At 51.5% G+C, this 23,275-nt stretch overlaps 1 protein-coding gene across 2 annotated transcripts in view; it reads left to right on the plus strand.

Annotated features, from left to right (window-relative positions):
• The window catches only part of Rhpn2 (rhophilin Rho GTPase binding protein 2), a 54,478-nt gene that overhangs the window by 21,023 nt on the left and 10,180 nt on the right, over positions 1 to 23,275 (plus strand). For both annotated transcript variants that reach the window (XM_020182065.2, XM_074058619.1), the window contains exons 3-10: positions 6,898 to 7,026; positions 9,607 to 9,682; positions 13,656 to 13,733; positions 14,079 to 14,203; positions 15,298 to 15,464; positions 19,623 to 19,810; positions 20,152 to 20,308; positions 22,332 to 22,451. In XM_020182065.2, the coding sequence (XP_020037654.1) occupies positions 6,898 to 7,026; positions 9,607 to 9,682; positions 13,656 to 13,733; positions 14,079 to 14,203; positions 15,298 to 15,464; positions 19,623 to 19,810; positions 20,152 to 20,308; positions 22,332 to 22,451 (1,040 nt within the window). The remainder of the gene's footprint in view (positions 1 to 6,897; positions 7,027 to 9,606; positions 9,683 to 13,655; positions 13,734 to 14,078; positions 14,204 to 15,297; positions 15,465 to 19,622; positions 19,811 to 20,151; positions 20,309 to 22,331; positions 22,452 to 23,275) is intronic.

Here is a 23,275-nt window from a genome sequence, read left to right on the forward strand (position 1 = left end):
GGGGCACATGGGAGCGAGTGAATGGGGCTGGGATCTGTGTTGTGAGACAATAGGGAGTGGTAGGGACTGTGGGGAAGTGCACAGTGTGTGTCCTCATGGAGGGCAGAGCCAGGGTTGCCAGAGCTTCTCATATTTTCTTCCCTTTGGAGAAACTGGTGGTCTCTCTTCTCTTCTCCCCTCCCCTCTCTTCTCCTCCCCTCTCTTCTCCTCCCCTCTCTTCTCCCCTCTCTTCTCCTCCCCTCTCTTCTCTTCCCCTCTCTTCTCCTCCCCTCTCTTTTCCTCCCCTCTCTTCTCCTTCTTTTGACAGAATCTCACATGTACATCCCGTAATCTGACCCCAAACTCACCATCCTCCTGCCTCAGCCTCCTTAGAGCTGGGGTTACAGGCAAACACCACCATGCCTACCTTTTTTTTTTCTTTCTTTCTTTTTAAATCTTCTGACTTTTGAATTTTAAATATTGTCAACCAGTTCAAGGAGGAAAAAGGTAACACCCTGAAAGCCAAATGAACAAGTTGCATAGGCCTCCAGTCCAGTTTGTGACCTCTTCACCAGAGGGTCACGAAATTCTAGGCCAGGAGTAATCAGCTACTTGTGGTTACGGCTCACTCGTGTCGTCAGGTCAGAGGGGCTCGTGGGTCTGTGTGTGGACCTCTTTGCCCTTTGGGATTGGCGTCGGCCTTTGTACACTGAGAACGGGGCCCAGAGCAGATGTCCAGCCAGGCAAGGGCATGGGGCAGTCCCTGTGCCATCCTTCCCAGCAGAATGGGATGCTGAGACAGAGTGAAGACGGCGGCCAGACTGCTCCAGTACGGCCCCAGAAGCAGGTGCAAGTCACTGCATTGAAGCAGTACCTGTTCCCAGAGTGACAATTTCACTAAATGACTTGGGAGAAAAAAATCAGACTAAAACAAACAGGGCCACATGGATGGAACGTAAAGTTGACATGTACCTTTGCGGTGGACTTCCTTGCTGTGACAAGGACGTGAAGGACCAGTGGGAGGGAAGAGGGATTTATTCTGGCTTTCGGTTTCAGAGGTTTCTGTCCATGGTCACCTGCTTCCGGCGTCTCTGGGCCTGTGGTCGGAACGTGTGTGTCATGGTGGTCAGGAAGCAGGGAGAGCCAGTGATGGAGAAGAAAGGGTAAAGGACGAATGCATCCTTCACAGGCACACCCCGGTGACCTCCTTCCTTCAGCCAGGCCCCACCTCCTGACGTTTCCATTCCCTCTCAGTGGTGTCCTCCAGTTGCGAGTCATCAGCGGGTCGATGCGTTCTTGAAGCCCGAGCCCTCGGGTCCAGTCACTTCCCAAAGCCCCACCTCGGAACCCTGCTCGGGTTGGACCAAGCCTTCCATGCACGAGCGTTCTGGGGGTCGGTTCACATCCAACTCTGAACAATCTTTAAGACCAAACAGATGCTACGGGAATTGTGGCAGAGAATTGGGGAGAGAGTCCATTGTCACCTAGGGGCCTCGGAGGGAGAGCACGGACGTGGTCAGTAATTGCAGGAAATGGTTGAATGTGGACTTCCTTCTCCTGTTCCTGCTGTGACTTGCTCACTCTTGGAGCGAGTGGACACCTCGTTCCTCATTCTTGTAGTGTGTGCTCGCCCGTCACGAGAACTCAAGGGAGTGCGCCTTCCCCTGTGGGCTCAGGCCAGAGAGGCCACGGAAATCCATTGGGAGGCTGTCGAGAATCCATCATGAGAGGCCGGGTCCTGGTCAGCTTCACGTCTTTCGGCTGTAACGTAACTGTCAGCCCACACAGCTCAGAGGAGCTGCACACCCATCTGCAAAAGGCCACATGCCTCTGAAAGGTCCACGAAAGCCACCTTTTTTTTTTTTGGTGGTGATCGTGGCACTGGACTTTGAACTCAGGGTCTCAGACTTGCTGGAAGGTGCTCTACCACTCGAGCCACCCCACCAGTCTGGAAGCCACTGTTTTTATCCAGAAAGGCAGCCTGGGTACAGGCGTTGGTGTGGACAGAACCAGAGCTCTGGCCTTACTCCCGGATGTGGGCCAGCTGGTTCTGGTTTTGTCCACTGCCCGGAGACAGTGGGGCACACCTACCTTCTTGAATTGGTGCACCTTGTTCAGGAAACCTCTTTCATCTACGAATCAGGGGAAAATCTTTACCTGTTCTAGACACACAGCTCAAACCCTAGGGTTGATCTCTGAGTCGTCTTTGCACCCAAAGGTCAACATGGCAGACACCCACCCCGAGACCCTGCCTGGCTGCCATCATTTTTTCAGAGTGACTCACACAAAGAGATCCACGTGATTGGTTGCAAGTCTTAGGTGGGAAATTGTCAGCAAGCCAGGAGAGGAGACGCAGCAAATTAATATCCATATACAAGGGTGGCATTCTCCATTCTTGGCTGGGGTCTTGGGTCCCTGTAGTCTGTTTCTCTTGGGTGCAGTGTTGCTGCTGAGAATCAGAGACAGCTACCTCGGGGAGCAGGGTTCAGTTCACCATTTCTTCCAGGAAGTGAAATTTGTTGAGCCCCCTTGGTGTAGAAGGGACCAGGTGCCGGCTTTCAGGAGAAATACACAGAAGTTGGCAGAAGGCTTGTCCTCAGGGAGTCTTAGCTGTTTTCTGGCCTCCTTCCAAAATAGGTTTGAGTCACATTTACATACCTGCACAACAGGTCAGAGTAAAGCAGGGGTGGGGTGAGGACGTGAGGACAGGAAGAAGAATGAGAGACTTAGCTGGCGGTAAGGGCAGTACCTGCCACAGGTTCCTGTGTATTCTGTTAGATGTGAGCCAGGTTTGCCTCTGAGCGTCCCAGCAGGCATATGAAGAGGGGAATGGTGGATGATATTGGGGTTTGAACTCAGGACTTCATACTTGCAAGGCAGGCTCTCTACCCCTTGAGGCATACCTTCAGCCCTCTTTGCTCTGGTTATTCTGGAGATGGGGTCTCACTCTTTGCCCATGTTGGCTTGGACTGTGGTCCTCCTATTTTAAGCTTCTGTTGTCACTGAGATGACAGGTGCCTGTCACCATTCCAGTTCCAGGTGTTGGTTGAGGTGGGGTCTCGAGAACTCCCTGCCCAGGGCTGACTTTGAACCACAATCCTCCTAGCTATTTGGGATCTCAGCCTCCCAAATAGCTAGTGAGCCATGGGTACCTGGCTGGGACATGTTTTGTACCCATTAGCTATATGCCTGATAACTGAAGCCTGAGAAAGTTTTCTTCCCTGGATCCTTGTGAATAATAACTGCTAAGAAATCATTGTTCTCAGCAACACCTTTGTAATGAAGGTTTTGCAAGCTACAGATTGTGACCCATGGTGTGTAATAAAATCAATTCGGTGGGTTGCTGCGATATATTAAAAAATAAGTATTTGGACGTGGTGCTGGTAATCCTGTAATCCTAGCTACTCTGGAGGCAGAGATCAGGAGAATCATGGTTCTAGGTCAGCTGGGGCAAAAGAGTGTGAGACCCCATCTGAACAGAAAAGGCTGGGTGTGGTGGTGCATGCCTGTCATCCCAGCTACTGTAGGGAGCATAAATAGGGGGATTGCAGTCCAGGGCAGCCTGGGCAAAAAGTGAGCATCCTCCCCCCACCCCAGTCTCCAAAATAACCAGAGCAAAGAGGTCTAAAAGCATGTCATAAGCGGGAGAACACTTCTACTAAAATGAGGGAGATTTGTTATCTCGACCACACAGCGTAAATGTGGAATAGCTCTGCATTTAGCCTCTCAGCAAGGCTTCATGGCTTTCAGTGTTTAAGTCTTGCACTTTGTTTGTCATGTTTTCTTCGGAATATTTCACTATTACTTTTTTTTTTGGTGGGTCTGGGCTTTGAACTCAGGGCTTCACACTTGCAAAGCAGGTGCTCTACACTTGAGCCACACCTCCAGCCCATTTTGCTCTGGTTATTTTCGAGATAGGGTCTTGAGATCTATTTGCTTGGGCTGGCCTGGAACCATGATCCTCCCAATCTCAGCCTCCCAAGTAGCTGGGATTACAGGTGTGAGCCACTGGTGCCCGGCTCTTTTATTCTTTTTGATGCTTGTAAATGGAGTAATTTTCTCCATTTCGTTTTAGTAGATAGAAATGGAATTGATATTTGTACGTAGACTGTACCCTGTGACCTTGCTGAATTTGTTATTTCTAGCATTTGTTTTGTAGCTGCTTTGAAGTTTTCTACAGATGAGGCCATCTGTGAGAAAAGACTGGTTTGTTTCTTCCTTCTAGCCTGGATGCCTTTGGTTTCTTTTGATTTTTTTTTTTTTTTTGAGGTACTAGGGTTTGAACTCAGGACCTATATCTTGAGCCACTCCACCAGCCTTTCTTTGTGATGGGTTTTTTTGAGATAGGGTCTCAAGAACCGTTTGCTTGGGCTGACTTTGAACCGGAATCCTCTGATCTCCACGTAGCTGGGATTTATTTACAGGTGTTTATTGCCACTGGCTTGAACCTCCAGTGCACTGTTGACCAGAAGTAGTAAAACACCTCTCATCTCAGCGACAGCCGGAAGCTTAAAATGTAAGGATCACAGTCCAGGCCGGTGGGCAGAAAGTGAGACCCCCCATCTCAAAAGAGAAGAGCTGGGTTTGGTGGTGTGCTTCCTGCAAATTCAGGAAGCTTGAAATACAAGGCTTGTGATCCAAGCTGGCCTGGCTACAAAGCGAGATCCTGTCTCTAAAATAAGCTAGAGACATAGCTCAAGAGGTAGAGCATGCAGCTGGGCACGGTGGCTTCCGCCCATAATCCTGGGCTACTTGGGAGGCTGAGATTGGGAGGATCATGATACAAGGCCAGCTTGGGCAAATAGTTCATGGGACCCCATCTCCAAAATAGCCAGAGCAAAATGGAATGGAGGAGTGGCTCAAGTGGTAGAGCACCTGCTTTGCAAGTGTGAAGCCCTGAGTTCAAACCCAGTACCATCAAAAAAAGAGGGGGGAAAAAAGTGGTAGAGCACCTGTCCCGTAAATTCAAAGCCCTAAGTTCAAATCCCAGTACTGCCAAGTGGCTGGTGGGTAGAGACGTAGCAGAAGACTGGTTTGGGAGATGTAGCTCAGGGGTAGAAGCAGTTGCCTGACAGGTGCAAGGCCCTGGGTTCATCCCAGCTCTGCCAAAAACATAAAAGATAGTGAGAGTGGCCATCTTTCATTTTTGACGTTAGCTGTCAGCTTCTGTGGATGTCCTTTGTCAGGTTTTGTAATTCTCCTTTATTCCTAGGTTTTTTTTTTTTTTTTGAGATTGTGCTTGTTGCTGTAATTTTGAGATGGGGTCTCTATATAGCCCAGCTGGCCTTGAAGTCACAATCCACCTGCCTCAGCCTCCTGAGGGCTGGGATTATAGATATGCATCACCATACCCAGCTTAGTGTGGATAACTTGTATTTTGAATTTGTGTTGGATTCTGTCATGTGCTTTTTTGTGTATCCGTTGGGATTGACACTGGATCTCTGGTCCCAGGCTCATGTCTGGGCAAAGTCAGTGACTAAAGACACAGGACCAGGAGTCAAGAGTAAAGCAAGCGCAAAGTTTATTGAAAGGAAGGCAGAGCTCCCGCACGGGAGGGCCTTGGGACGCTCAGGCGCAGCACAGCTGGAGTCTAGGAGTGCCACAGGGCTCTGCCTGGCTTGGGTCCAGCTGTTACACCTTGAAACTACATTTGTGATTGGTTGACCTCTGAGTCAACTCTTCATTGATCCTGGCCACCTGTCTGTCCCCATCCTTATCGAACAGAACACTCCAGGAAAGGTTGGTCAGCCATTCTGGCCTTGGGGTCCACATCTTGCAGCTGAATTTTGTCATTTTGGTGAGAGGCCTGTTACTTCTCTGAGCAGTCACCTCTGTCATTGCTTCCCTTACAAGGTGACATGTGTTTCTGTGCTTTGTTTTATTAAATTTCTTGATTTCAGATGCTAAAGCAGCCTCGGAGTCCTGGAATAAGTCTGTCTTGACCATGGCATGTAATCGTCTTTGCGTGCTGCTGGCTGGGGTGGTTAATATTTGCCAGGTTTTTGCAGATCTGCTCGTGAAGGACTTTGATCTGCTGTCTTGTTTTCTTGTCGTAACCTTCTCTGGTTTGGGATCAGGTTATACTCGCTTACAGGATGAGTTGGGAACCATCACCTCTCCCTCCGTTTTCTCATCCTTTTCCCCTCCCCGCCCCTCTCTTTGGTGGTGTGAGTCCTGGGGATTGAACTCAGATCCCTGTGCTTACTAGGCCATGTCCCCAGCCACTTTTTTTTAAGGGGATAATTTGTTTTAGGGGTGGGACACACTAGAGTTGGAGCTCAGGACTTCACACGTGCAAAGGAGGTGATCCACCACTTGAGCCACTCATTCCTCCCGTCCATTTTGCTCTGGTTATTTTTGGAGATGTCGGGGGCGGGGGAGGGGGGGTTCCTCTAATTCTTTGCTGGGCTGGCTTTGAACTGCAGTCTTCCTGATCCCAGCCTCTGAAGTAGCTAGGATTACAGGTGTGAGTCACCGGTACCCAGCCTGGTTTTGCTTTCAAGATGGGATCCCACTGTGTTGCCAAGGCTGGTTTAGGGAGTTCCTGGGTTCATGCCATCCTCCTGCCTTAGCCTCCAGGTGACTGGGACTACAGGTGTGACCACTATGCCTGGGTTGAACAGATAATTTATGGCCTTTTCAGGGGTGGCTGGCGGCAGTCTGCTCTTTGTCTTCTCGAGGGTCATTCATTGCAGGATTGCTTAGGGTTCATGTCTGGCAGCTTGCAGTGTTGCTAGCCACGGCCCAGGTCCGCTTGTCAGCATGTGTCCCGGGGTTTCTGAGACAGCTGTGAGATCACCACAGGCGCTCATCTCCCCATGGCTGCCTGAGCCTCCTGTAGGGATGGGGCTTGGGTCTCTCACTGGCAGCTGGAATGCCCCGCTAAGGCACACCTGTCTCCCTCCTTTCCTTGCACAGAGTAGCCACGAACCAGAAGGTGCGAGAACAGGTGCGCCTGGAGCTGAGCTTCGTGAACTCTGATCTGCAGATGCTGAAGGAGGAGCTGGAGGGGCTCAACATCTCGGTGGGCGTGTACCAGGGCGCAGAGTGAGTGGACCGTGCATGTCCTATGCTCTCCGACCCGAGAGCTGCCCACTGCCTGGACACCGTGCTGGGAGGGGGCTTGTGCACCAGAGGCCTGGCAGCCCCAACCATGGGCAGTGAGCGAGTGAAGGGGTGTGGGGTGGAGCCAGGTGCTGGGGTTAAAGGGATAGACCTGCGGGGTTTGTAGGGAAATCACTGGTCTGTTGGAGACACAGGCATTTGTCTGGGTTCCCTTGGAACGTGGTTTAACGGCAGAGCTGTGGGTCTGCGTCCAGGCAGGACAGTGGCATCTCTCATCTGGGCTGGACTGGTGGCTTTGCTGTGAGGGTGCCCTGGACACCACCACATGGGGCCTGAGTTGCCCTTCCTTCCCTCTCAGCCTCTTGTCAAGCACTGGGCCTGGCTTTGGGTCTTTCTGTAGGTAGAACACACAAGAGCACATCCACCATCAGGGAACGTCTGACTTCCCCGAGGACATGGTGCAGGGAGACACCTCAGAAGTAAACCCCATAAAATGCCTGACTCAGAAGCATGCCTTCTGGGGGTGTTTGTAGGAGGTGGGAGATGGAGTTATGGCCTTCAGAAAAGCTCAGCGAGTCCCCTGGCCAAGGTGAGCCAAGAGGAAGTGACAGAGAAGCTCCAGGGAAGGGCTTGTTTGTCCTGTAGAGAAGGGAGACTTCTCAAAAGTGGCTGAGCCTGGGGAAGAAAACAGCAGGCAGAAAACAGTTCCCTGGATTAGCAGAAGGAAGTCCTTCGGGAGCCTTGAGAGTCATCTTGGAATGTGCGTTTCCTGACCCCAGCCCTCTGTGTGGCATCTGGAGGACACAAGCCCTCTGACTCTCCCTTTGTATTGCCTGTGTCCTGCTGGCTCACCTGTGATTTCCTGTGTCCCGCTGGCTTACCTGTGTCACCCTGTACATGGCTGACTACCTGTGGCTTCCTATGCCTGTCTGGCTCACCTTTGTCACCCTATGCCCGGCTCACTTACCTGTGGCTTCCTGTGCCCAGCTGGCTTACCTGTGTCGCCCTGTGTCTGGGTGCCTCCCTATGCTTGACTGGCTCACGTGTGGCTCCCTGTTTGTCTAGCTTAGTTGGGTCACCCTGCGCCTAGCCGGCTCACCTGTGGCTTCTAGGGCAGTTTCAAGAACCCAGTTAGAGCAACAGCAAATGGCAGTTGGTCCTAGGCATACTCTGGTGTTAAGTTCCTGTGTTTTGCCCCAAAGGTCAAGTTCCTGGAGGGAGCAAGACAGGGCCAAGTTTGGCTGTTGACACTCACATTTGCTGAGTTAAACAGCGGGGTGCCTGTGTGGCTGCTTCCCACACAGTTCTGCATTTAGACCCCATAGGATCACTGTGGCCTTAGGGTGGCCTCAGCCCATCCCCTGTCACTGGAAAGAGAGGCAAGCAGATTCCACGCCACACCTGGCGTCTACCCCCGCCCCTTACTTTTTTACTTTCTGTGCTGTGCTGGGTTTTAAACTGAGAGCTTCACACCCATGCTACAGATTCATAAACAGTTCTGGAGGCAGGCGGAGAAGAGGTGATCCCATTACACACAGGAGAAGACTCACAGCCAGCCACGTTAGTGCCAGGGCCCTGGCGTCTAGTCCTCAGGACACCACTTGTTGCTTGGACAGTCATGGGGAGAGCAGGCCTGGCCGCCAGTTCTGCACGGGTTGAGGGCAGGAGGGCATATGGCCCAGAAGAGCGAGGCCTGGACGGTCCCCATCTTCTACCAGGTCCAGCCTTCCTGGGGGTGGGCTTGGGGAAGCCACATAGCTGGGTTGGGTCTCGCTTGCTTTGAGCACCACTGTGCCACAGTGCAGTTTCAGCGTACAGCCATTGTCCACTCCCACTGCCCAGCATTCCTGGCCTCCTCTCTGGGCTGGGCTGAGCAGCCCACGAGGTCTCCTGTTACAGGTCAGGTTCTGAATCTCTGCTTCACTTCCTGCTGGCCCCGCCCTAGGAATGAATGTAGGCTCTGGGGCACGGCTAAAGCCAGCCGTGTGGCGTGACCTAGTGGCCCTCGTGGGACACTGTGGTGGCTAGAGTCTGGGAGCTAGGTCCATTTAGGTGTCAGATGGGGCCCCTGCCTGCAAGGCATTCCCTGTACAGATAATGGGACAACTGGTGTGACATGCCCTACAGGTGGAAGCCCCGGGTTTCCAGTGTAGGAGGTGATGGAGGACTGCTTGGAGGAGGAGGAGAGGATGTGAGGGTTGGGGATGGGAGAGGGCCCCAGTGGAGCAGAGTGTACTCAGGAAGGGAAGTAGGTCTGGCGGACGTGGGTTCTCAGCACGGGTGCTGGAATTGGGGTTGACTTTGGAGGGTTGAATCAGTGCGGGATCGTGGGGACCTGTGTGTTGGACTGTTGTGTCCAGCAGTCTTGGGTACCCGTTTTAGAGCAGAAGGAAAGATGTGACCAGAACTGTCTTTATGGATCATGAGCAGTCAGCTGGGTGTGGGCTGGACTGGCCAGGGGTGGGGTGGGGGGACCCCTGCGCTGGGCCTGGGCACAGACTGAGGGGGGTCTGGTGTCCAGCCTGGGTCAGGTGTTCATGTACCTTGCTGTGCTCCTTGCAGGGAGGCATTCACCATCCCCCTCATTCCTCTTGGCCTGAAGGAAACCAAAGATGTGGACTTCTCTGTTGTCTTCAAGGTAAATCTGTAAGCAGTGGGCCCTGGGCCTCATTAAAAGGGGAGTAAGTTGTGTGTTCCTGGGGGCCTCAGGCCAATGGCCAAGTGTCAGTTGACGTCTGCAGGGTGGCCCTGAGCCCTCCCTCGGCAGCTGCACTGAGACCTCACACATTCCTTCCTCTCAGGCCCGGCACTTATCCTTGCTGACTTTTCTTTTGTTACAGGGTCTCCCTGTGTAGCCTAGGCTGGTGTGGAACCCGGATCCTCCTGCCTCACCTCCCAAATGCTGGGATTTCAAGTGTGCACCACCATACACAGCTAGTTTCGTTTCGTTTCTTCTTTCTTTTTCGTGGCACTGGGGTTTGAACTCAAGGTCTACACCTTGAGCCACTCCATCAGCCTTTTTTTAATGATGGGTTTTTCGAGATAGGGTCTCATGAACTATTTGCCTGGGCTGGCTTTGAACTGTGATCCTCCTGATCTCTGCCTCCTGAGTAGTTAGGATTACAGGTGTGAGCCACCGGTGCTGGCTTAGATAAGTTTCCTTAAAATTTAGTTAGTGCATTTTTAAGGAGGAACTTAGGAATTTCATGGCATCTGGAAGAATTCAAATAGGTCATGTGCTGAATTGCACATTAAAGCAAGTGAAAAAAAATCCCACATCATGGACTTGGCCACTTTCTGTCTAGCTGAGGTTTCCAACCATGTCATTTTAGCCTAAAAGGGGTGCTTATGGCTGTCAGTCATCCAGAAATGAGAACGTTTGGGGGACTTTCTATTTTCTCCCTTCCATATTTCTACTTGAGGGAAATAGGTCCCACAGCGGGGGCCTGGTGGACTTGATCAGGGCAGCTCCGTTTCACATCTGACGGATGCGTCCATGGGATGTTCAAGCTCAGGAAATCTCCACGATGAGGTTTTGTTCTGTCATCCTAGCTACTCAGGAGGCAGAGATCAGGGGGATCGCGGTTCAAAGCCAGCTCCAGGTAAATAGTTGGTAAGACCCTATCTTGGAAAAACCCTTCACAAAAAAGGGTAAGTCCTGAGTTCAAGCCCTAGTACTGCAAAAAAATAAAGAAGAGGGACCTTAAATTTTTGGTCGTGCTTGGGGTACAAACATGATGTTTGTTGATCGCAAACATCACCACTTTTAAGTCATGAAACAAATCTTTTGACAGCGTCGTAAGACAGTAGAAAAGTTCTGAGCCTTTCATGGTGGTGCACGTCTGCAGTCCCAGCTTCTTGGGAGGGGGGACTGAAGCAAGAGGATTGCTTGATTACTGGAGTTCCAAACTAGTCTGGGTTGCCTATCCAAACCTGTTTTAAAACAAAAGATACAAAGATCTGAGCAGTGGTGTACTGCTGAAATCCCATCTACTTTGGAGGTTGAGATTGGGAGGATCACAGTTTCAGGCCAGCCCAGGTAAAAAGTTAGCAAGACCCTGTCTCAATAAACAAGGCAGATATGGTGGTCAGTGACTGTGATTCCAGCTCCTGGAAGGGTAGATAGGAAGATGGAAGTCTGAGGCTTGCCCTGGGCAAAAATTCTAGATCTTCCAAAACATAAGCAATAAGGGAGAAGGGAAGGAGGGGGGGAAGGGAAACAGAGAGAATAAAATCGGTGCAAAAATGGCCAAAGTACAAAATTTTAATATTACTGAAAAATTGAGGATGTGTCTGCATTTCCCTGGGCCCAGCAAGACTTCGCGTTGGGATCTGCTTGCATCGGAGGTGCGCGTGAGAGTATTTTTAATAGTAAAACCTGCAAACAGCTTTCCCGTCTTAACAAGCGGGACTTGAGAAAGTCTTGGGCTGTATTGGTGGGCACACAGCAGGGTGCTGAACGCATGAATTGTGCACCTGTCACTTTGCAGGAGTGTAGAGCCGCTGAAAGTCACATTCAAGGACGTTTTATGGCACGTGAAAACGCTTGATTCGTTGCCAGGTGTAAAAAGGCCAGGTTTATAGGTTCAGCATAAACTCGCCCGTGTGAGACCCGTGCCTTTTGTGTTTGTGCGAGGTGTCTGTGCACTGAACACACAGCAGGAAAGTGTGTAAAATTACAGCTCTCAGAGAGGCTGAGGCAGGACTTCTGTAGCCCAAGGGCAGCCTACACGGCACACTAAGACACTGTCTGAAAAAAGAAAGGGAGGGAGGGAGGGAGGAGAGAAGAGGGAGAGAAGGAAGGGAAGGGACGGGAAGAAAGTAAAAAGGAAAGAAGGAGAAAAAAAGGAAGGAAGGAAGGAAGAGGGAGAGAGGGAGGGAGGGCAGGGAAGGAAGGAATAAAAGGAAGAAAGAAAAGAGAAAGAAAGATGCGCACAGCTTCTTGGGAAAACATAATTGAACAGTCAGTCTATCTTGTCACCTTCCCTGGAGCCGGCATTAGAGAGGACCACTCTCCAGGCCCCTTACACTGCTCTCCTTTCCCCCCAATTCTGTCTCAGCAGCCCCACTCTGAACATTCGAAATACTTCACATTCCATGACCTTTTGAGCGCTGACATGACCCGACAAGTGAAAAATTCCACGCCGTGGAACTTCTATGCTCAAAATCACGAGGACATGCCGCGTCCGATCAGCCTCGGGCTGTGTGCACGGGGGACACAGGAAACACACTTGATGTTCGTGTTTAGACTTGGCTCCCACCCCAAGACATCTCATTGCCTATGCACAGGTGTCGCAAAACCTGAAAAAGTCTGAAGCCGGAGACAGGCATGGCCCACGCCTTTGCGCTCAGGGATGTCACTCAAGCTGTGTTCTGTGCGTTGCGCCCGTTACCAGGGCCTGTCTCCTCTAGTGAGAACATGGCCGCACGGGGCCTGCCACAAAGCAAGTGTCCATCAGTTTGAATCAGGACAGGTGTCAAGCACTGGGTTGTTGTGTGCCCAGCTAGGGCGTCTCACCTGGATGTTTCATTCATGCCAGAGCTGCGTTCACAGAGGTCCCCGTCACAGATCTGAGGGTGGCATCATTGCCACATCTTCAGACTCTGGTTTCTTTTGCCCAGAAAGTCTTGGGTCAAGTTCTGAGAGCAACCCAGAGGTCAAAGGTCTGAGCCTTTCAGTAGCTGTGGTTTTAATATAGAGCTCACTGAAGCGCATCACAGAATTTTTTTTTTTTTTTTTTGAGGTACTGGGGTTTGAACTCAGGGCCTTGAGCCACTCCGCCAGCCCTTTTTTGTGATGGGATTTTTCCTAGATAGGGTCTCGAGAACTGTTTGCCTGCACTGGCTTTGAACCGTGATCCTCCTGATCTCTACCTCCTGAGTAGCTAGGATTACAGGTGTGAGCCACTAATGCCTGGCACAAAGACAGTTTTAAATACGGAATAACTTCAACTTTTTCCTAAACAGCAAACACACCATCCAAAAATCTACAGAAGACTGATGGAGTGGCTCAAGTAATAGCCACTGAGTTCAAACCCCAGTACCACCCAACAAATAAAAAAAAAAAAAAACACATAAAAACACAGATAAACAAAGTTAAGAAAATAAATACCCCTCCTCAGAAATCACTGCTGTGTACAGTCTCATAAATTTTTCTCTATCCTACAGGCACATTTGACATACAGCTATTGTATAGATTTATGATTTTCAATCTTTTTTTTTTTTTTTTTGCCAGTACCAGGGTTTGAACTAGCAGTCCTTTAGCTTGCTAGGCAGGTGCTCTACCACTTGAACCACGCCCCCAGTCCTTTCTGCTTTAGCTATTTTTCCAGTAGGGTCTGGTATTTTATGTCCCCCACCTGCCTGAATCACAGTCCTCCTAGTTACACTTCCTATGTAGTTGGGATGACAGGTGTGTGCCACCACGCTCAGCTTTTATTGAGTGAAATGGGAGTCATATGAGCTTTTTGCCTGGGCTGGCCTCAAACCTCAATGCTTCTGATCCTGCCTCCTGAGTGGCTGGGATTATAGACGTATACCACTATGGTTTGTTTTTTTTTTTTTTTTTCAGCTGCATCCCCAGCCCCTGAATCATTTTATTTTTCTTCTAGGATTTTATCCTGGAGCATTACAGTGAAGACAGCTATTTATACGAAGATGAAATTGCAGATCTCATGGATCTCAGGCAGGTGAGTCGTGTGCATGGGACACCAGGATTGCAGCAGTCATTTGGTCATCAGGACCTCCTGTGACTCACACTGAGGATGACTGGAGGAGACGGCAAGGGTCTGTCGAGAGTCACCTGTTCCTCGTGCATCACAAGAAAACATAGAACCTACTGCTGTCAGACAGGAGGCTGGATCCCAAGGTTCCTGACTTCATCTCAGGCCCTGTGCACACCTCCTGGGGTCCATGGTGTGGGCAGTGGGGGCCACAGGTCACAGAAGTAGTAAGAAGCACCTGTTGCTGTACATGCACAGGCCGAGGGCTGCATCCTCCTCACCCGCTCACACCTCTGCCTTTCTTTCTCCTAGGCTTGCAGGACGCCCAGCCGGGATGAGGCCGGTGTGGAGCTGCTGATAACCTACTTCATCCAGCTGGGCTTCGTGGAGAGCAGGTTCTTCCCCCCGACCCGCCAGATGGGGCTCTTGTTTACCTGGTAGGTGCCGTTCCAGGTCCTCAACACTTGTCACCCGAGCCTGGGCTGAGCCGCAACTCCTTCTGCTGTTCCATTTATACGGCAGCCTCCAGGAGGTGGGGGTCCCACTCTGGTGTTTATTTGTGATCTCACAGGAAGGCACTATAGACTGTGGCTTTTTTTATTTTTCAGTTGTGGTGGGACTGGGGTTTGAACTCAGAGTCTACACCTTGAGCCACACTGCAAGCCCTTTTTTGTGATGGGTGTTTTCAAAATATGGTCTCAGCGACTGTTTACCTGGGGCTGGCTTCAAACTGCCGTCCTGATCTCTGCCTCCTGAGTAGCTAGGATGACAGTATGTGTCCTGCATGCTCTGACCGCTTGGGTCTCAGAAAAAGTCAGCCAAGGAGAAGAGACTTTTCCTTCCTCCCTCCCTCCCTCCTCTCTCCCTCTCTCCTTTCCTCTTCTTCCCTTTCTTGGGTCATTTTGGAATCACCGGGGCTCTGAAGAGGAACTACAGAGAAGCAGAAATGTTTTATGGCAGCCAGGGCTGTGGGATTTGAGTGGAATTGGGTTTTGTCCCAATGCCAAGGCCGACAGGCATAAATAGATTTTAAAAACTGAAGCAGAACATTTGATTCTTTTCCAGATTGAATTTGCAAAGATTGGTATAGTTTCTGTAGCCCAGCCTGGCCTCGAAATCAGGATCCTCCTGACTCACCCTCAAGTACTACAGTTACAGGCATGGTCACCACACCTAGCTCTTTATCACCACGATCAGACCTGTCATCTTGCTTGAACGCTAATTCCTCTTTTTTTTTTTTTTCTTTTTGGCGATACTGGGGTTTGGACTCAGGGCCTCAAGCTTGCTAGGCAGGCGCTCTGCTAGTCCTTTTTTGTTTTGGGTATTTTCCGAGATAGTGTCCCGAGAATTATTTGCCCAGGCTGGCTTTGAACCGTGATCCTCCCGAGTGGTTGGGATTACAGGCGTGAACTGCCAGTGCCTGGCTGCACGTGCGTCTGAATTTTTTCAAGAGAAGGATTTTGTCCATTTCATCAGAAGCAGGTTAGGTAGCAACGTTGTCTGCATCTCAACACGTGCTTCCTCCCACCAGGTACGACTCCCTCACCGGGGTCCCAGTCAGCCAGCAGAACCTGCTTCTGGAGAAGGCCAGTATTCTGTTCAACATAGGTGCTCTCTACACTCAGATTGGAACCCGCTGCAACCGGCAGACCCAAGACGGGCTGGAGAGCGCGGTGGATGCCTTCCAGAGAGCCGCAGGTGGGTGTCCTCCAGGCTGCCACCTACAGCCTCAGCCCTGACTCAGGTCCCTTCCCAGACCCCCAAGCCTGCCGGGGCCAGGCCAGCTTCCAGCACGGGCACCCGTTCTGTCAGGACGCTTGCCTGGCGGGTCGCATCGTGTTATCTCTGTCTGGGGTGCTCTTGAACACGGGGAGGCCTGTGGTTAGCGATTAAGCCTTTCCAGATGAGTGGAGGGACCCGTGACGTCATGGTTCCGGCACTCTGCCAAAGGGCAGAGCAACTTTTCCTAAAGAGTGAAAGGCAGGCGTTCTAAAATTCAGTGACCGTCTCTGTGCATGTGGTATCCCTGCTTACCCATGGCAGATCTGTTCCCAGACCCCAGTGGGTGCTCGAAACACAGATAGTCCTGAACCCCGTATGCTGTGTTTTTCCCTACACCTGCACACCTGTGGGAATGTTTAATTTATACGTGAGGCACAGCAAGAGAGTAGCATAACCGTATACCGTCATAAAATTAAACTCCATGAATTATTTATTTCGGGGATTTTCCAGGTAATATTTTCATACCACAGTTGACCAAAGACAGCTGAAACCTTGCAAAGGTTCCGTTGATGTCTATATTATACTCACTGCTAAATTGGCCAGCCTTTCGTTGGTGGTCTCAGCTCTGTCAGGTGACGTGTACCAGGGTCCCTGGCCGTTCTGTCACCTTCTGGGATTTCTAAAAGCTCCCCCTCCCATTTTTTTGGTGCTAGAGATGGAACCTTGCACATGCTAGGCAAATACTCTACCCAGGCCGGCCTTGGGCTCTCCATCCTCCTACCTCAGCCTCCTGCATGCCGGGGTGACAGGCATGTGCTACATGCCTGGCTTGATTTTCCCATTTTAACTGCAGTTCCCAGCCAGTCACCCCTGCAACACATCCTACTAGGAACCAGATTAAGGATGGAAGGGGAAAATTCCCATAGCCACAAACCCACGAGGTCACCAGAGCCAGTGCAGCAGGCAGGGCCGACACTCTGGCTTATGCATGTCCAAGGGGCCAGGTCTGTCTTCTTGTGGACAGAGTGGACACCAACCCCAGCACGGTGCAGACCACACACAGCATGCCTCTAGGGCAGCTCTGGTCTTTGCCCTCTGCGCTGATCCTCATGGGTGGCTTTGGGATGTAGTCACTCCCTTCCCCAACCTCCCCGTGCACAGGCCATCTGGATCCTGGGGCTGCCGTGCAAGCCTGTGACACCCCCAGCTTTGCCCTTGTGCTTTGGGGTGCAGCCGTACACTAAGATCCTGTGCGGTCCTCGGCTTGTTTGACTGTCAGGTGTTTCTGGACTCATATTTCTTGCAGCCACACTTTGAGGCCTGGCTCCAAGGTTTCAGAGATGCAGACTGAGCTTGGGGATAGGGAAGTGAACAGCCCAGAGCAGGTGCCATCCCCGTGTGGGGCAGTAAGCCCAGTCCATGTAGCTGGTCAGGAGGCAGGTGGCAGACTCTCTCAGCTCCAGATTGGCCTGAGCTGAAGTTTGGATGGTTACCTTTCCAGGGCTCAGTGCAGATGTGTTCATCACAGGGCTGGGGGGGGTCTCAGGAAAAGACTCGCACTTCTGAACCACCAGGTCTCCTGAGTGAGCCCTGTCCCCAGGGGCTGCTCACTCATCACCCCCACCCCATTTTTTTTTTTGGCAGTTCTGGGGTTTGAACTCAAGGCCTCACACTTGCTAGGCAGGTACCCTATCACTTGAGCCACTCCCCAGGCCTGTTTTGTGTTGGGTATTTTTAAGATAGGGTCCTGGGAACTGTTTGCCCCAGACTGACTTCGAACTGTCATCCTTCTGATCTCTGTCTTCTGAGTAGCCAGTAGTGTGAGCCACTGGCTTTCTCCTCCCTCACATGCCTAGTTGATGGAATTTCACCCATCTTAGGTGAGCACGATTGGAGGAAGTCTCTTGTTTTCTTGCCTGAAAATGTTTTGGAAGAAAATCCAATTTTTTGTTTTGGTGGCACTGGGGTTTGAATGCAGGTTCTCTACCACTAGAACCATGCCTCCATGGTTTAGTTATTTTTCCTGTAGGGCCTCATGTTTGTTCCTGGGGTCAGCCTCCTACCTCCGGTCTCTGATCTACCTACCATGACAGATGCTATTGTGCCCAGCTGTTGCTTGAGATTGGGGGCGGGGGTCCTCACTTTTTGGCCAGGCTGGCCTTGAACCTAGTTCTATCTCTGCCTCTAGAGTACCTGGGATTATAGACAGGAGCTGCCACACCTCGCCAAGACAATCCAGTTTTGCAGGGCACCCGTGTCTCACACCTGTAATCCTAGCTACTCAGGAGGCAGAGATCAGGAAGACCACGGTTCAAAGCCAGCCTGGGTAAATACCCAAACACATAAAAAAAGGGCCAGCAGAGTGGCTCAAGTAGGTAGAGCTCCTCCCTGGGAAGTATGAGGCCCTGAGTTCAAGTCCCAGTACCACAAAAAAGTCCATTTTTAAAAAATTATGATAAAACATCATAAAATGTACTGTTTCACCTACTTCCTATGGTGGTTATATGTACGTTGATAAAATGACACCATTTTAAGTGTATAGTTCAGTGGTATTAGCACATTCTTCAGTGTTGAGAAGCTACCACCGCCGTCCATCTCCAGGAACTAAAACTCTGTAGGTTTTAAAACAATAACTCCATCTTCCCTTCCTCCCACAGCTCCTAGAAACCCCTGTTCTACCTTCTGTCTCTGTGAACTTGACTGTTTCCAGGTACCTCGCTCCATGGAATCTTATATCTGTCCTTTCACGACTGGTTTATTTTACTTACCGTAATGGCTTCAAGTTGTGGCTTGTGTCCATTTTGTTGCTTTTTTCTTCCAGTGCTGGGAATGGGGTCTTGTGGATGCTAAGCCCATGTGCTGCCTCTGAGCTGCCCTCCGCCTCCCATCCTTTTTAAGGCTGGGAAATGTCCCGTTGTGTGTGTCTCTCGCTCTGCTTGCCGTTCACCTTCCCGTGGACGTCTGGGTTGTTTCCACTTTTGGCTGTTGTGACTAAGGCTGTGATGGACAGTGTCAGTAGGTCCTTGGCTTTTGCGTTTTGGGGTACATGTGTAGCAGTGGAGTGGGTGGGGAATAAGGTAACTGAGAATCAGATTTGTTTGTTTTGGTTTGGTTTTGGCTGTACTGAGGTTTGAATCCTGGCTTCCAGTTTGCTAGGCGGGTGCTCTACCGCTTGAGCCACACCTCCAGCCCTTTGGCTCTGGTTATTTTTAGGATAGGGCTTTCGCCTGGGCCAGCCTGGACCACGGTCCCTCTATTTACGGTCCCTGCCTTAGGCTGGCTGACAGGTGCATGCCACCACGCCCTGCTTTTTCTGTTGAGAAAAGTTCTCTTGAACTTTCGCCTTGGCAGTCCTGGAACTGCAGTCCTCCCTATCTCAGCCTCCCTTGCAGCTTGGGATGACAAGAGTGTGCCCAGTTATTGAGATGGGGTCTTGCAAACTTTTTGCCTGGGCTAGCTTCAAACCATGATCTTCCTGATCTCAGCCTCCCTGGTAGCTATGATTACAGATGTGAGCCACTGGCACTTGGGTGTGGCTTTTTTTTTTTTTTTTTTTTTTTTCCAGTACTGGGGTTTGAACTCAGGGCCTCATGCTTTCTAGGCAGGCACTCTTACCCCTTGGGTTACTCCACCGGCCCTTTTTTGCATTGAGTATTTTCAAGAGGGTCTCACGAAAATACTGACTTTGAACTGCAATCCTCCTGATCTCTGCCTTCTAAGTAGCTAAGATTACAGGCGTGAGCCACTGGTTCCCAGCTTGTTTTTAAGAGAGGGTCTTGCTATGCATTCCAGGCTGGCTTGGAACTCATGATCCAGGCAGGATGCCTTAGCCTCCCAAGTGCTGGGATTTTAGGCACAAGCTTGGCAGGCAAGAATCAGTGTTTTACTGATGCTTCAGGACATCAGTCTATATAATAAAGACACACATTAACGTCTGCATGTGTGAATTAAAAATACTTACGTATGTATATATTTTGCAGTGCTGGGCTTGAACTCAGAGCCTCGTGTATGCTAGGCAAGTGCTTAGTCACTGCGCTGCACCCCTGGCTCCGGTTTTGTTTTTTGTTTGTCATTCTCTGTACGTGCTGGTAAAGTGTGGTCCCCAGTTAGTGAGCAAACAATGTGTGACTGCAGGCGTTTTGAACTACCTGAAGGAGACATTCACGCACACCCCGAGTTACGACATGAGCCCTGCCATGCTCAGCGTGCTCACCAAGATGATGCTAGCCCAAGCGCAGGAGAGCGTGTTCGAGAAAGTCACCCTCCCTGGGATCCGCAATGAGTTCTTCATGCTGGTGAAGGTGGCGCAGGAGGCCGCCAAGGTAAGGCTTCCTGGTCGCCGTGACTGCCAGGGTGGGTGGGGTGCCCGGGGACCAGCTGGGGGCACAGGAGGCAGCTTGCCCCCTACCTGGGCAGCGTGCCCGCCCCGGCCAAGGCTGCTGGCTTGTGTTTTCTCGGCAAGTACCGGCGTTTCAGGTTCGGATCGCTGACTGCATCTGCAGCTCGGCATAGTGGACGCTGCCTGATCCTCTGTTCTCTCTGCCCTGGGACTTGAGGAATCTCTCGGGGTTGCCCCGCACGGCGGGGGCTGCCGTGGAAGGGAAAGGGCTCTTTTCCAGCAGCCGGGCTGGGCTCCTTTCCTCCCGATGTCCTCGTGTTTCAGGTGGGAGAGGTGTACTGGCAGCTCCACGCGGCCATGAGCCAGGCCCCCGTGAAGGAGAACATCCCCTACTCCTGGGCCCGCCTGGCCTGCGTGAAGGCCCACCACTACCAGGCCCTGGCCCACTACTTCACAGCCACCCTCCTCATGGACCACCAGCGTAAGGCTTGGGGGCTTGGTAGCCCGGGGTGGGGTCAGGGCTCTGGTCTTGCTGCTGGAGGTTCTGAGCTGAGTGGGGGCTCCCCCCCACCCAGAGATGCTCACAGCCTGATGGCAGGAGTTGGGAAGGATGGCCATCTGGACATGACCCACACGCCGGGGGATTAAGTGTCATCAACTCCTGTGAAAGGGAGGGGGCATCTCATTGTGCCTGGGATCAGTCTCCTAATAGAGGTTCCAAACTCAGTCACCAAATGAGTCACAACTGAAGGAAGTATTTTGACTGTGATGCTGGGGATCAAACCCGGGGCCTCGGCGTGGTAGGCAAGCACTCTAACCACTGAGCCACCTCCCGGCTGTCATGTACCATTTTAAATGGATCCAAGTGAGCGCAGAAAAATTCTGTGATGGAAATTTTAAGTAAAGACAGGGACACACATAACAAATGGGTGCTTAGCCGTTGGAGTCTGGTGCAAGAAAGAAATTTTGGTGTTTTGTTCACCATAGGTTTTTTTTTTCCCCCTCCGACGGCACCGGGGCTTGAACTCAGGGCCTGTGGCTTGCTAGGCAGGCGCTCTACCACTTGAGCCACTCCGCCAGCCCTGTTTTGTGTTGGGGTTTTTCAGGATAGGGGCTCATGAACTATTTGCCCAGGGCTGGCTTCAAGCCTCGATCCTCCCGATCTCTGCCTCCTGAGTAACTAGGATTATAGGCGTGAGCCACTGGTGCCCAGCTACATTTTTTTTGTTTTTTTTTTGTTTTCTTAAGACAGGGTCTTGTTCTTTAGCCCAGGCTGGCCTCCAGCTTGCAGTCCTCCTGCTGAGATTACAGGTGCAAGCCACCCTCCACATGCTCGGCTCTTTGCGTTAATTTTGACATTTTAAAAATTGCAGGGCTGGGGTGTAATTCAGTGATTTGCCTCGTATGTGCCAAAAGTTCGAGAGCCCCCCACCTCAACCAGTAGAAAACGCTGTGTGTAGTGGTATGCACCTGTCGTCCCAGCTTCATGGACTGCGTAAATAGGAGGTACCGCTGCCCAGGCTTAGAGGGCAATCCTACCCCACAAAGGGCTGGGGCAGTGGCTCAAGTGGTAAGCACCTGCCCAGCAAGTCGGGGGCCCTGAGTTCGAACCTCAGTACTGCCAAAAGAAACTAAGAAACTTTACATACCTTGTTTACTGAGTTCTTGGTACAACTTTAAGTGTCATCCCTGAGGCCTGAGCCTCTCCCTCCTTACCGTCGTGGTGGCTCTGCTCTAGCGGTCAGATGGGATTTTACCCCCTTCGTTTTATTTATTAATTATCAAAAATAAAGCTTTGAGAGAGGAGGACTCGGGGCCTTTGATGTGATTACTCCTGATCAGGATAGTCCCCAGAGTCATAAAGCCAGTAGTGTGTGGAGTCACCCACACTGCCTGGGTTCCTGTCTCAGCTCCTCCGCTAGCCAGCTGTGTGGCCTTGGCCGAACTACTTAGCTGCTCTGTGCCTCCCCTTTCTCACCTGTAACCAGGAAAAAGGAGGCGTACCCATTTCGCAGGGCTGTGGTAAAGATTATATGGCTGCGTGCAACGCTAAACCATGCTTTGTACATGGCTGGCCCTCTGAAATGTTAGCCGCCACCATTACTGTCGTAGAGTCTATTCAGGCAGGATGAGGAGTGAGTGAGGGCTTGGTGCAATCCTGGGTGGCTTCTCAGAGGTGGTGACCTTGAAGCTGGGCTTTTCCAGCTGACCATGGCGGGAGAGGAAAGCTAAGGAGCAGAGGCCCAGAGCCTGGCAGGTAGGGCGTGAGGCTCTGGGGACGCTGCGGTTGAAGCAGGGGTGGGTCAGAGGCCACAGGAGTGGTCAGGGTGGAGGAGCCCCAGAGTCGTGTCCTGAGTCACTGAGTGTGACCAGCCTGAGAGAGCAAAGGTTGGGGCCAACTGTCCAGGCCGTGTGCAGAGCCGGGAGGGGTGGGGTGCTGGGATTAAAGGAGAATCCCACAGGTCTACGCTGACCGAGCGGTTTCATCTGTGCTTTCCTTGCAGTGAAGCCGGGTGCAGACTCGGACCTCCAGGAGAAGTGCCTGTCGCAGCTGTACACCCAGATGCCCGAGGGACTGACGCCCCTGGCCACGCTGAGAAACGACCAGCAGCGCCGGCAGCTGGGTGCGTGTGGCCCTGCGGAGTCCAGCGGTCTCTGGGGGAGTAGGGTGGCTAGAGTGACCGAGATCACTCTGCATTCAGAAACCGTGAGGTACAGCCCTCACCTCGGGCTTCCAGAGCTGATCCCACAGCTCCACAAGCCCACGCTTCCCACCATGGCCTGGTCCCCATCCGAGAGCGGAAGGACCCACTGCCGACTTCTTTTTTTTGCGTGTGGTACTGGGATTTGAACTCAGGGCCTTCACCTTGAGCCACCCCACCAGCCCTTTGTGATGGATTTTTCAAGATAGGGTCTCAAGAACTATTTGTCCAGGATGGTTTTGAACCCCTATCCTCCTGATCTCTGCCTCCTGAGTAGCTGGGATTACAGGAGTGAGCCACTGGCGCCCAGCCACTGTTGACTTCTTATGCTTTCGCTAAAAGCGAGCCCAGATCTGTGACAGGTTGTCCTGGTGTGGACACTACCATGTCTCTGCCTGTCTTTCCCTTTTGACCCTGACTTCCTTCAGCACCCTGTCTGTCTCCCCCACCTGTACCCTCCCTGTGTCAGTGAGGCAGCTCCACCCGTGTGTGCTTTAGCCACAGTCTGGTCTTTTTTTTTTTTTTGGTGGGACTGGGGATTTGAACTCAGGGCTTCACTCTTGCAAAGCAGGTGCTCTACCACTTGAGCCACACTCCAGTCCATTTTGCTCTGGTTATTTATTTTTTTATTTTTGAAGTACTAGGGTTTGAACTCAGGGCCTGCACCTTGAACCACTCCAGCAGTCCTTTTTTATGAAGGGTTTTTTTTTTGAGATAGGGTCTCATGAACTGTTTGCCTGGTCTGA

Source organism: Castor canadensis, chromosome 16, assembly GCF_047511655.1.
Source record: "Castor canadensis chromosome 16, mCasCan1.hap1v2, whole genome shotgun sequence".
In the NCBI taxonomy this organism is placed as follows: domain Eukaryota; kingdom Metazoa; phylum Chordata; class Mammalia; order Rodentia; family Castoridae; genus Castor; species Castor canadensis.